Raw genomic sequence first — 14,138 nt, 5'->3', positions numbered from 1 at the left:
GTGTCACATAATTATGTTCTAACTATGGTGTGCATTGATTCAAGAAGTATAAAAGAGTTCAAACAGTTAAAAGTTGTCAAAGTTCATGTTAACACATTGCTCCTTTTTTATGAGCCAGATAACTCTGACCCCATGCTAATGCTGCGTAAACGCTGAGGGACATCATAGGACGGCACAGTGAGGAATGACATCCCTCCATCAATGGGGGGGTTGACGAGGGATGGTGCCACCCTACTGTTGTTGATACTTGGCTGGGAGCTGAAGAGCTCTTGAGCGGAGCAGGCAGTGGGACGCGGCAGAAGGGTGGAGGGATTAAGGGTAGTGGAGGGAATAACTGATGCTGGCCTCGTAGTGGAGTGGTTCCTGGAGGGCTGAAGGGGTGGAGGAAGCAGTGACACCGATGTTTGGATGTCCCCACCTCTCCGCTCTGCTTTCCATACTTCCTCCCTGGTTTCTCCTTCTATAAAACCCCTCTCCTCCACTTCCCCATCTCCTTTCATTTGCTTCCCGTGGTTCAAGGCCGGTTCCCCAGCTTTCCTCTCCTGCACGGCACCAAACTGAATCTCCAGCAGAGGCGTTCTGGTGCTTACGCTGCACACTGAGCTCTCAGTGTCCTGGCCCAGACCTGAGGGCAGGGACACCCCTTTACCTATTTTTCCACCTTCTTCGTCATCGTCATCGTCACTGGTGGGCGGGTCAATGCTGGGAGAGTGGCGTAGCCTCTGGAGCTGGGCGGACGTTCGTCGGAGAGCCCCTCCCATGAGGCCGGTGGGGGAGGGGGCTGCGATGAGAAGGCGGTTGAAGAGAGCCATGTTGGGGTGACGGCTGGCTGACTCTTCCAGGTTCTCAGCAATATCCGCCAGAGGCTGGAACTGCATCTCTTCTTTGGGAATCCTGGTACAAAATGGTTTGCACCAGGTGCAGTGATAAATTAGTAAGTGGGGAAATTATTAACTCAGTACAGGGTGATCACCCTAAGGTGACTACTGAAGTGTAACACATGACTAGAGGTAGTTTGTTTTATTCTGATGATATTACCCGTACTATGAGTACCCGAAACCACTACAAAATGAATACAGAACATTATGTTAACTTAAAAATGTGCACCACCTTTTCTGTCTATCTCAAGAAAGAAAACGTGGATGATAAACAGACCACTGTAACTTTTAAAGGCTCAATACAGGTTTACAAGTTTGTGTTTTATTTACAGTGGCAAGCAGCAGTGAAACGATTTACCATCTTTTTGCTACAGTAGTTTATGGGGGCAAAGTCCAGACTTACGCCATGTCGAAGGTGGATCCCTGGAAGGAGGGTTTGCGGAGGCGAAACAAAGTAGCAGCAGTGTACGGCGGTCTGGGGTTGGAGTCGTTCCAGTAACGATCTCTCTCCATAATAGGCAGATCCCCATACATCTCATCCACTGCCATCATGGACACCTGAGGAGTGAAACACATCAAGTGTGAGGCACATATTTACATTCATGTACAAAAACACCTAAATGAATAAGTATAGAAAAGATGGTTTTGGGCTCAGGTTTCCCATGTGAGCCATTCAAATATATTTCAAAAGTAGGAATTTCCACATGTTCAAATTCATTCAGTGACAGATTCAAAGAAATGGTGACTACAATAATTGATTGAAAAGCATGTGACAAAGATTTTAGCATTAACAGTGGGAACCTGGAAGTTCCTGTCTATCAGCCAGTTTGTCTCAAAGTCATCGTCATCTTCTCCGAAAGGGTTGATCAACTGCTCCGCAACCTTCAGGACAAGATAACAGCAACCATTATAATGTCTCTCTTCACATAGTGCCCCAAAAAAGCACAAATAATACGAAAGTAATCTGTCTGACCTTGAGCCACCCAGCATAGAAGAAGAACTGCAGCAAGGTGAAGATGGGCACATAGAGGTCAAGGTCATGGCCTGGATAGCCTTGGCTGGGGTCCAGGAACTGGCGACCAATCAGACACACCAGGAAGAAACTGTACACTGCCAATGTCACCACCTAGGGGAGGGACGGAGGTGGAGAGGTAGAGATTCAGAACGAGGGATGAATTGGGACAAAGTGAATATTAAAAGTTATGTTCATACAGTAGGTTGAGGCAACGTGCAAAGAGACTTTAGTAAGTCCTTCAGAATGATACTTTAGCCAGAATAGATAACATGTCCAATTATAAGATTCCATGGATTAGAGGTGAATAACAGAAGATGGAATGAGACATGGTAGATTTACCTGCGTGTAGACCAGGGGCACACTGATCATGTCATAATGGAATAACATACTGCAGTTCCCTCTGAAGGCATTCAGCTCCTGTTGACAGACAGATTGATAAAGACAGACATCAAAGAGAGCCTGTCAGCAACTATCTGAGAACATTTTTGAGAATAAGCCATAACCAAGAGCTTCTGTGTTTGTGTGCATGATAATAATAATAATAATAAGGGTAATAATAATAATAATAATAACAACAACAACAACAACAACAACAATAACAAAATAATAATAACAACATTAGTGTGTCTCGAGCCCGCTTTCCGTGCAGTAATTTGCACACACACAGCAACCTGCAAAGCGACTGGATCCAAGTCTAGGGGTAAGTATGTTGCTCAGGTAGAGTATACTTCAACACTTCGACTGGGCGGGCCGGGGGGAAAATCTCAGTAACCTTCTAATTACCAGATGGCCTCTCTACTCACTCAGCTATGCGTGGGTGCGTGCGTGTGTGTACAGTGCAGGACCTCTAGCAGTAGTTTCAGTGTGCTGTCATCTTTGATCCTGCCCTCACAGCGGGCTGCAGCTGCCAGGTTGGTGAACCACACACAGGGGATCCAGTACTTGTTGTAGGGACACTGGAGACCTTCAAACTTCTTGCGCTCCTCTCTCGTCATGAACCCTTTTCAGCAGTGGAAACTGATCAATGCCATTGTAGAATACTGAATATCTTTCTCAAACCAACCCCTTATAAACAGTAAAATGGCTAATAAGGGGTTGCACCTGGCTGCTAACAGGCATGATTACTGTACATGTATGTCAGATGCATTTCAAAGACCTATTAAACTATTACTATCATAGTACCCCATACAGTCAAAAATATTGTTCTATACACACATTCTCTTCTAACATAATATCAAGGGCGTATCGTCATAGAGGCCAATGGGGCCATGGCCCGGTCTGGAAAACTCTGCTCCCCCAGGGGAAAAAAAACAAAAAATCAACATAACAACATTAGCACCCCATCACCCATTCTGTTGTAGCCAACCACAGAAATTTGCCTTTGTTTTCAAATCGGGCTTATTTGCATTCGGCCGGATTGTTAATGGGTGGCCATTAAAAACCGGTTTCCCCGTCGAACCATCGTTGCGCGAGGGGGGTTTAAGAATCTGGCCCGGTCCATGTTAGAACCCACCATACGCTACTGCATAATATATGCTGTGATTCTAAACTTGATGCTAGACAACTCTGCTGTCCGGCAGAAACCAGCTAACTCCGAAATGTTTTTGTTTTTTTTCAGGAAATGAAAAAACAAAACAAAAAGTGGAGTTAGGAGGTTTTGTTCATCATAGCTAAGAACAGCTGAATGGACCTCCAAGCTCACAATGAGGTTGAAGGTCAAAAGGGGGTGGAGCCTGGAGTCGGCAAAACCAGCTAACTCCACCCCCCTTTGGTGGACTTTGCTGGTTTAGCAGAAAGTTTGAGGATCCAATGGAGTTAGCTGGTTTTGTCAGAAGCGCTTTTTAATACTTTTCATTGGTTCAATATTTAATAACAATATAATATTTTAATCAACACACAGACGTAAAGGGTGTTCAATAGCCCTGACTTATGGGAAAAAAAATGCAAAAATGGAGTTGGCTGGTTTCTGCCGGACAGCAACGATAAGCAGCCAGAGCATCTGCTGCCCTGCACAGAACCTTGCTGAACCCTGGTTCATGTCCTGACCACACCTCATTGATGCAGCCAGGCCAAAATAAAAGTGTTATCATCACTTCTCTTTGTAACTCGTGTAAACATGTTGGTGAGACAGGAGATGCCAGGATGGAAAAAGCATTTGTCATCTTCAGATTTCATGGACTCATGACTAGCATTTTTCTGCATGTTGCTTACCAGCTTATCACAAATTACATTATTGTTATCCAACAGCTACAGTAAATGGCTATTGTGGTACCATGTTCTCTTGTAAATTTCCTTTCCTTCTCTAGCCTAACTCACCAGCTTCCACCACATGATCTATCGTGGGGAAACGCTTGAAGACAGCAGTGCTCACAGAGCGAAGAATGAGGAGGGCTGACAGACTGGCGTAGCGCATCATAGTGCGTCTCAGCAGGCGCCCTCGCTCATCGGCTCCCTGTAGGCCCCCTGACAAGGCACACATCAGCCTGTCAGGGAGAGGGATACAGGTGTACTGACTCCACCAACGGTTCACCACCAGAGTCACATAGAAACCTGTGAAGCAACCAGCAAATCATTAGATCCACCAAATCCCTGTGGCCAGGGATCACACCATGCTATGTCCCAATGATGCATTCCAAGCTTCACTTTGAAACCATTCAATTTACCCAGTACAAACGACATAGGGATGAGACTGGCATAGTTGTTGCAATAGATGGCCAGTTTTTCAAAATACCGCTTCTGGTCATCATAGAGCAGAAATCTAAAAGTATAACAAGACAGTTAATGACAGATCATGTGTCAATGAGACGTTATTTCTTTTTAACATAAATGTAAAACTATGCAGTGTAAAGAGTGCTAAACAAGTCATTGTTTGTTGCTAAAATACAGACTTACCTGTAAGTAACACTGATTGCCGTATACATAGCAAAGAAAGCCAGGATTTCCTTATATAGGACCTTGTAGATGCTCCCCTTCCAGGTCAGAAGCAGTTTCGAAAATCCACAAAAACGGGCATTCGCAACTCTGGCCGTGTAGGTGACAGTCATTTGGTGACAGGGAGGTTAGGTCTTCTTAAGTAATGCTATGTAAAAGGAAGAATACATTTGCAAATTACACAGACGTTTGAGTAAAATATGTCCAAGTGGGATTAACATAAATTTGAGAGACTGGGATTTGATTCCTCCTCAGCACCGCATTAATCTTAATGCCAGCAGCCATCAGGCTCCACAACCATGCTGGCCCCCCGATATGAAAACTATAAGACCTGCACTGTCTGTTACTGACTTTTGACTCCTGTATGAACTCTGCACACTTGCACATGGATTAGGATGTACATCAGAACTTTGACACTTATATTCAGCAATAAACTGTTGAAGGCCTGTTGACAGATCATATGGTATATCTCATATTGGCCGTTGCATATTCTTATATTTTCATTGCTGATCATCTATACTTATATTAAGTCATATATTCATTGTTGATAGACTATAGGCTAAATTCAGCCCTATACTCAGTATTGATATAGGCCTAATGTACAGTGTAAATATACAGTATGCATAGTCTAAGTTAGACTACAGATATCCACCCATATACTAGCCTATAGTATTCATTGTTGATAGACTATTCACTAGACAGATACTAGTGATAGATGTAACCTATATTCATTCATGTCAGTGATGTCACTGTACATTTCAATTTAGTGATAGTCACTCATTCAGAGATCCAGTGCAGATATCTAGGGCCAGCAGCCCTCAGCCTCTTACACAAGTAATTTATCGAAATCGAAAAGAAGACGTGTTACTTACCTTATTGTTTTCTTCTTCTTCTTCTCTTGGTATAGCCTGGATCCTTTGAGTGATTTATACTAGTGATCTTTGTTAGAAAGTCTCATCGCATAATTGGTACCATTGGATAAGTGAATTGAATTCATGTATGCCACAGTGTTTGTTTGGCACAATGTTTTAAATAACTGGAAACTGTTGGCGTCACAGTACTGTAAAATGAGACTCGGTAGGCTACAATAATCACTGAAGCTTCATCGTGCTTTCAGTGGTCAGAGCGCCCCGGGGTAAATCCCCCAAACGAGAAGGAGGAGCTCGTTATCGCAGCCCCCCGACTGAGAGAACAGGACCAGCACAGTGCGCTTCAATGGACCACTGATGGACCACAAGCGACAAGCCGCCTCGACGCCGGTCCACTGGAGCTAATATATAAGAGGTCCAAAGTAACATGCAGTCAGTGGTGTAAAGTAACAAAGTACACGTGCTCACTCAAGTACTGTACTAAGTTTACAATTTTGAGGTATTTTTTACTTTCTTCAGTATTTACAATTTGCAATACTTTTACTTCTAGTTCTACCCCACTGCATCTCTGAGGAAAATATTGTAGCCTACTTTTACTCCACTACAATTATTTGAAAACCTTAGTTACTTTTTAGATTGTATTACTAAACATACAGTAACCACCAAGCTCTATATATATTTCAGCTACAAGCTCATCACAACATGTTATGAGCTTGTAGATCTGCTGTTTTCAAAAGATTTGTATACATTTTGAAAACATTAAATGGGACATTCTGCATAATGAGTACTTTTACTAAAGTAGATTCTGAATACCAGGCTTTTACTTGTAACAGGGTATCTCAACTTTGAGGTATTGATACTTTTACTCAAGTGCAGTATTCCAAAACCGTCAAGTTTGCCATCATGGCCATGGTAAACTTTGATGTTAAGTTTTAGCAAACATTGGCTACGGTAAATAGCCTAATTATGTTTGTTCTTGTCGCCAGTTGACTGTTGTCTAATTAGAGCCGAGGCCCTGGTGTACTGTGTACCCCACAGGAGGCTGCGTGTTTGCTGGTCCTGAACTGTAAGGTCAAAGGTTAACTGCAAAGTCAGGCAACCAGGAAGATCCGTCAAAGCGAATCTGCGGGTTGTCTATTTTGCAGGGGCTTGATTCAGGTAAAGGGTGTGTGTGCGCCTTTGTTGTTTCTCAGCACAGCCATGCGCTTATTTTTTACAGATCCCATATCTTTCTGAACTTCACTCTCCAAATTAGGTGGCATTCAATTTATTTTATTCTGCAATAATAAGATTGAAAAGACCAAGTTTGTTTCCATTGACAAATGCTTGCTGGTCGCCTAGTTAATCATTTATAAACGTCCCAAATATTTTATAATCAATAAAAAATATATAGTTATGAGAAATGGGCTCATGTTGAACTACTCAGAATTCTTCACCAACTTTGGTACCCGTTACTCCAAGGGACAGGGAGACCCTTGTGAATATAGCCATTGAACACTTATTTTAACAAAAGAAAATCACTTACAAGTGTAACACCTTTTCCCCAACATAAGACAATAGACAATCTCCAGCTCTTAAGTAAAGAGAATATAGTACATTCTCAGGTAGGTGACAACATTTAAGCCAATGAGGAGAGAGCACTGAAAACGCATTTTCCGTTTAATAAAGAGCTGTTGAGACATGGGAGACTCCTTTTACTGAACAAACACTCTATAGCAATGAGTACTATCAGAATATAGACCCATTTTGCAATTATTTGAATTGCTAATCACTTAATCTACTTTTAATGAATGGAAAGTACAAATAAGTTGAATCTTCAAGTCTACATTAAATGTTGCAGTCATATTAGAACCTGGAAGATGGCCCTGTCATCTCTCCCCACTTCAGACTAATATTTCAAGGGCAAAACATCCATGGGCCACTCAAACCAAGTTTTGTAGAAACACTGCAAAACCAAGGTCCTTCAGAGTATGTAGCTTAGTTTATATAATTTGATATGGGATAAAAAGTTAAACCACATCGTTTGTACTAGAACTAAGCATGTACCAGCCACAAGATGGCATCAGTGGGATAGAAAATAAGTTAAATGTTTTTCCATTTAGTGTGCTTCATCAAATGGAATCAAACAAGCACTGTGTAAATACATTTTTATTGACAATAAATGCAACTGAAATCATGGATTTTGCACTACACCACTCACACCTAACCATTTCATTTCCAGACCAAGCTATACATTTTCACGTAACACATTTGGTAACAAATTGACTCATTAATTTAGACTTAACTTTTAGTTTCAAGTCCTCACAAAAGCAGCCATATTCAGTAGTTCATGTTCTTAATCACTTGAACCATGGAATCATATTCCAGGCTAGTTTAGTTTGTTTCAAAATGGCACACCTACAAGCTCACAACCTGCCAGCTTTTAGAGCTGCCATTCGTCATACAATTAAGTATATAGGGCTCAATGGCCAATTTGCAGTAAACAAACCTGAAGGGGGACTGGAATCATCCACTTGGACAGCCTCATAACCTACAAGAGAAAGTAGTAACAGTCAGTGTATGCAAAATGTTTTACACCCCATCTTCCACTACACACCAAATGACCTCACAGAAACGGCTGATCTACAAGCTCACAACATATTGCAATGTGTTGAGCTTATTATCTGTTAGTTTTACCCATAGAAACCTAGATACTTCATTGGCCTCTACAGTTCATTAGAGCGACCTGTATCGCGGCCGCCATTTTGGAGAAGGAAGCTTCCCGACTACTGGCCAATCACAGCGTGTCTTCTCCGGGACTTGTCAGAATCTAGTTGTATAAAAACAGCCCGTTATATTTTTGGACAAAATAGATTCTGCTAAGTCCCGGAAAAGACTGGCTGTAATTGGCCAATAGTCAGGAAGCCTACTGACAAAACGGCGCCCGAGATACAGACACCATAGAGCTGGAGGAGGTGTCTACCTTTATACGTCTTTGGTTTTACCCATCGTATAGCCATGTGTGCCACTAGGGTTCATGTGTTAAACCCTGCCAAGAATTGTGTGCAGAACATTTCTATGCATAGATTAGTGAATGAGGTCCGTTGTCTCAAGACTTAAGTCAGATCTCTGGTAGATGAGTACTACCGAATCTGTGCCAAAGTCCAGAGCTTGCTTTTCCAAAACCGATATATACCACAGAAGAGAGGAGGACTCTACCATGGTGGAATGGGTTTGGGTTTAGCCTTCATTTATAAAAAAGCCAAAATAAATATAATTCTGAGGCTAAACCAAACATACCTGATAGCCAACAGCTTGTTGATGGTACTGGCTAACCCGTTTTACTTGCAGTAGGAAAAAAAACCTGTCTAAATACAATAAGTTTCTTTCTAAGTCCTGAATAATGCCATGAGACCAGCAAAAACGGTTAAACCTAGTCCTGGACCGTGTGTTTTTTGTATTCCATAAATATATAAAAGGATTTTTCTGGAAAAAAGAAAAGGTGAAAATAGCCGATTACAGCGAGAGCTTGTAGGTCGGCTATTTTATTCAGGTTTTGTCCCGGTGAGACACAAAATGTGTCTTTTGGGTCTTGAGCTGAAGAGTTTGGGAACTACTATTCCATCTATACTAATGTCCAGCTTGGGCTGTGTTTTAATGCAACCAGAACTTGATACAAGCAGGCTGCAGCATCCACAGTATCTAAAGCCCAATGCTTTACGCCCCGTTTTTAAACGAGTATTAACAATTAACCACCTCCTATTGCAAGTAAAGCTGATCAGCACAGAATAGGGTAATAAAAGTCCACATCTAGTTCCTCCACTCCAGGGCAGCAAGTCATCGTTTCCTGTAAAGCAAAAAAAGTTGTCAAAAACACAGCATCCAAACAGTATGAGCGCATGCTCTCAAAGACTCTAGTCAAACTTATGTGTAGCCCAAAATAAAAAGCATCTGCTGTCAGTTAACCGTGTCAATAGTCAAGTTTGATAAACTCAAATCTTCACATCCTCATAATAGAATGTTTACGTCCGCCGACAAACTACCCGCTTCATATCGATCCATGGCTGGTTTTAATTTTATTATGCGGCCTGCACTTGGCCCAGGTGCAATTTAATTAATGGCAATACTACATGCTCACTTATTGTGTGCAGAACATTTCTATGCACACATTAGTGTGTGAGGGCCATTGTCTCAAGACTTAAGTCAGATCTCTGGTAGATGAGTACAACCGAATCTGTGCCAAAGTCCAGAGTTGCTTTTCCAAAACCGATATATACCACAGAAGAGAGGAGGACTCTACCATGGTGGAATGGGTTTGGGTTTCATCAACTTATTCCACCAACCGCTAGCCTGTTCAAGTTTAGCCTTCATTTATAAGACAGACAAAATATAATTCTGTGGCTAAACCAAACATACCTGATAGCCAACAGCTTGTTGATGGTACTGGCTAGACCTGCTTTACTTGCAGTAGGAAAAACTGTCTAAATACAATAAGTTTCTTCCTGCACATTGCCATTGTAGAGACCAGCAAAAACGGTTAAACCTAGTCCTGGACCAGGAGTTTTTTGTATTCCATAAATATACATTTAAAAAAGGATTTGTCTGAAAGAAAAGTGAAAATAGCCGATCAACAACGAGAGCTTGTAGGTCGGCCATTTTCTTTAGATTTTGTCCCGGTGAGACAAATGTGTCTTTTGGGTTTTGAGCTGAAGAGTTTGGGAACCACTGTTCCATCTTGACTACTGTCCAGCGTGGGCTGTTTTTAATGCAGCCAGAACTTCATACAAGCAGGCTGCAGCATCCACAGCATTTAAAGCCCAATGCTTTACGCCATGTTTTTAAAACGAGTATCAACAGTTAACCACTTCCTATTGCAAGTAAAGCTGATCAGCACAGAAGGGGTAATAAAAGTCCACATCTAGTTCTCCACTCCAGGGCAGCGAGTCATTGTGACCTGTAAAGCAAAACAAAGTTGTCACATACACATCCAGTACTAAACCACAGCATCCAAACATATGAGAGCATGCCCTCGAAGGCTCTAGTCTAGTCAAACTTATGTGTAGCCTAAAATAAAAAAGCGTCTGCTGCCAGTTGACCTCGTTATTTGTCAAATAAAATCTTCAGTTTCTCACTCACGATTTTGCTTTTAAGCACGTCGACAAACAACCCACTTCATATCTCTCGTCATCATAATGAGCCATGACTGGTTTTAATTCCAGTGTGCGGCTGCACTTGGCCCAGGTGCAATTATGTAGTCAATGGCAATACTAGATGCTCTTTTATTGTGTGTAGAACATTTCTATGCACATATTAGTGAATAAGGTCCATTGTCTCATGACTTAAGTCAGGTCCTGGTAGATGAGTACTACTGAATCTGTGCCAAGTCCTGAGCTTGCTTTTCCAATACCACGATTCCACAGTAGAGAGGAGGCCTTTACCATGGCAGTATAGGGTTTGGGTTTCATTAACTTATTCCACCAAGTGCTAGTCTGTTAAAACTACATTTATTAATGTAGCCACAATAAATATAATTCTGAGGCTAAACCATACATACCTGATGGCAAACAGCTTGTTGATGGTCATAGTTGGCCTGCTTTACTTGTAGTGGGGGGGGGGGGGGGGGGGGACTGTCAATACAATTCTTCCTAGGTCCTGCATACTGTACAAGGCCAGTGTAAAGATCAGTAAAACGGGTTTAAACTATACCATGACCAAATACTCCAAATGTTCTATACAGTCGTTTACCCGACAGTTTAAAAAAGTAAAAAACTAATTTTACCTGAAAATAAATGTATATCTAAGGGAACAAGTGAAACTGACGCTACGCAAGCTTGTAGGGCTGCTATTCATTTGCAACCAAAACTTGATACAAGCAGTCTACACCATCTAAAGCCCAAAACTTTTAAGTCTAGTATTAACAGTTAACCACTTCCTACTGCAAGTAAAGCTGATCTGCACAGAAAGGGGTAATTCAAGTCCACATCCATTTCCTCCACTCCAGGGCAGCAAGTCATCATGACCTGTAAAGCAAACGAAGTTGTCACATACACATCCAGTAGTACTTAAACACTGCATCTATGGTATGTTAAGAGCAGATGATCAATACAAAACAAGAGCACGCTTCATATCTCTCGTCATAATAATCCTAATGAATGATCCATGGCTGGTTTTAATTCCAGTGTGCGGCCCCGCACTAGGCCCATCCTGACAACCAGGACAGGCCACTCTCGTTGGGGCCGAGTCCTGCACAAGCACAGCAGCAGCAGCCTCTAAAACAGAACCTGCTGCGCCGAGCCACACATACAGGACGTTTATCTACCAGCCCTGTAACACCGAACCAGACACATGTCTTCTGGACAGCTGACTTAGAGCTGGACACTGATCAGAAAGAACAAAGTGATCAAGATGATCTACAAGCCAGTGGTGGAAAGTAACTAAGTACATGTACTGAAGTACAATTTTGAAGTATTTTTTACTTTACTGGAGTATTTCTTATTTTCAGTATTTAGTTTTACTTCATTACCTCTCAGAGATTACACTTTTACTCCACTACAATTTGAAAACTTTAGTTACTTGGTAGATTTTACAAAACATGCATACCCAGTGGCCACTTCAGCCTTTTGAAAGTAGCCGATCTAAAAGCTCACGAAGTGAGATTGTAGACCTGCCATTTTCAAAAATGTTGTAGGCTACATTTTATACATACACTTTTACTCAAGTCGATTTTGAATTCGGAACTTTTACTTGTAAGAGTGTATTTCGACATTGCCGTATTGATACATTTACTTAAGTAAAACATTTGAGTACTTTTTCCACCACTGCAAAGAAGTGATCAAATCTACAAGCAAACAATGTCGGACGGCAAGCGACACCCTAGGCTTCAGAAACACTGTACCTTGTAGAATGAAAGCAGCAGTGGACTTAAACGGGCGTTCTACAAAATGCTCGCTCGTTTCATTTACTGAACAGTAATAAACATGGATGAAACAAGACTAAAGAATAGTGTCTTACATGTTGTTCAAGAGCCATTGTCCACGTGAAGCAGCATGTGCTACCATCTCTCTCGTCTTCGGGAACTTCGGAAGTGAGAGAGAAAAAATGGAGGACTCGTGATTATTTATACGGACTGTCGCGGTGCATTGTGGGGCCAGCTGCATGGTAGTGAACGTTTATGTGGAAAAATATCACAAACATTACATGATTATTACATATATTATATTTACATTTAATGGTTCGTAATATCTGTTTTTTAAATCAGGGGTTGTCAACCTTTTCATGCCGTGACCACCCCAAAGTAATCATATTTTAACTGGGGACCCCCCAAAATAATCATATTTGAACTGGGGACCCCCCCACCCTGACAACAAGCACTTGGAATTGTAGGATAAATATTGTTGCGAGGCGTTGCGAGCTTGTAAATCGGCTATTGCCTCTTTCTTATATTATATGACAATTTGACCAATGTTTGATCAGTTTTATAGTATAGTTTATTATTATTGATTATTTTTTGATGCAGTAATGGTCTTTTTTTTTTTTTAGGTATTAAAAAGGTCTTAACTCTAAAGTCCTTAAATTGTAATTTCACTGTCATGTAGGGACCCATCTCGGGGTCCCGACCGACAGGTTGAGAACCACTGGATTAAATGAATAAACTCGTGTCTTTGAATTGATGCATTTGTCCTGTTTCTTCTGGCTCCTTAACCAGTTCCTGTACTGACTTAGTGGAGCACATAGCAGTGGCACAACTAGGCCAGAACAGTAAGTACATTCATCTATACCCAGGGCGTCAGCGTCCACACAAAAATACAACAAAATACAACAGAGGGTCAATGATTCCAACAGTTCATTTGGCTTGACTAATAAGAGACACCACTATGCCACCTGGCGGCCAAATTGAGAATAGCAGTTATATTCAAACTAAATTGAGCAGCTGTCACTGTCAATGAGGGACTTTATGCGTCATACGACGGTTCATGGTTCCAGTCAGAACAGAGAAAACTGGACAACATTCACAGCATACCTGACATTAACATTTGGTTCAGAAGCCTCTATGTCACCACACCAGCAACCAGTCCCATGACAAATCAGTGACATGTCTCCAAAAACACTTTCAGAAAGGAAGATATTTGTGAGCCAAGGAAGCCTCAACGTGCTGCTCACAATATAAACATGTGTAAGATGCATGCTTTGATTTCTAGGTTCCCCTCTAGTAGTACGTTCTGAAAAATATCTGGCATAAAGTTTTATGGCCCTATGTGAAGGAAACAAACAATATTCACACAATGAAAACATTAGATGCATTTTATACCATTTATTAAACAATTTAACAGAAGAATCCACTGTACAATACATGTATACTTTCTATTGTATGCTTTATTTTGCCTTATGACATTTGTTACTGTTAAATTATTTTCATGTTTCTGTTTTTTTATGTAAATGTTTGTAATTTCTTACCCTGAACAGGGC

At 41.4% G+C, this 14,138-nt stretch overlaps 1 protein-coding gene and 1 long non-coding RNA gene across 2 annotated transcripts; both read right to left on the bottom strand.

Moving 5' to 3' along the window:
• Positions 1–107: 107 nt before the first annotated feature.
• LOC311054938 (bestrophin-2a-like) lies at positions 108–4,937 on the bottom strand (the record flags this gene model as incomplete). Its single annotated transcript, XM_084070972.1, has 9 exons — positions 108–894; positions 1,282–1,436; positions 1,680–1,760; positions 1,852–2,004; positions 2,233–2,310; positions 2,739–2,893; positions 4,210–4,443; positions 4,557–4,651; positions 4,786–4,937. The coding sequence occupies 9 exons, from the start codon at positions 4,935–4,937 to the stop codon at positions 108–110; spliced, it is 1,890 nt and encodes a 629-aa protein (XP_083927098.1).
• A 2,888-nt stretch (positions 4,938–7,825) lies between these two features.
• On the bottom strand, positions 7,826–12,746 carry LOC311062880. The gene is made up of 5 exons (XR_014602537.1): positions 12,684–12,746; positions 11,227–11,692; positions 10,089–10,626; positions 8,973–9,519; positions 7,826–8,223 (listed from the first exon to the last, which is right to left on the bottom strand). It is a non-coding gene; the product is annotated as an uncharacterized lncRNA (long non-coding RNA).
• Between the last annotated feature and the right edge of the window lie 1,392 nt (positions 12,747–14,138).

The sequence above is a fragment of the Gymnoscopelus microlampas genome (genome assembly GCF_963454915.1).
Source record: "Gymnoscopelus microlampas genome assembly, chromosome: 2".
Classification (NCBI taxonomy): Eukaryota; Metazoa; Chordata; class Actinopteri; order Myctophiformes; family Myctophidae; genus Gymnoscopelus; species Gymnoscopelus microlampas.
The sequence above is the reverse complement of the archived record's forward strand: the minus strand, read 5'-3'. Positions and strand labels throughout refer to the sequence as shown.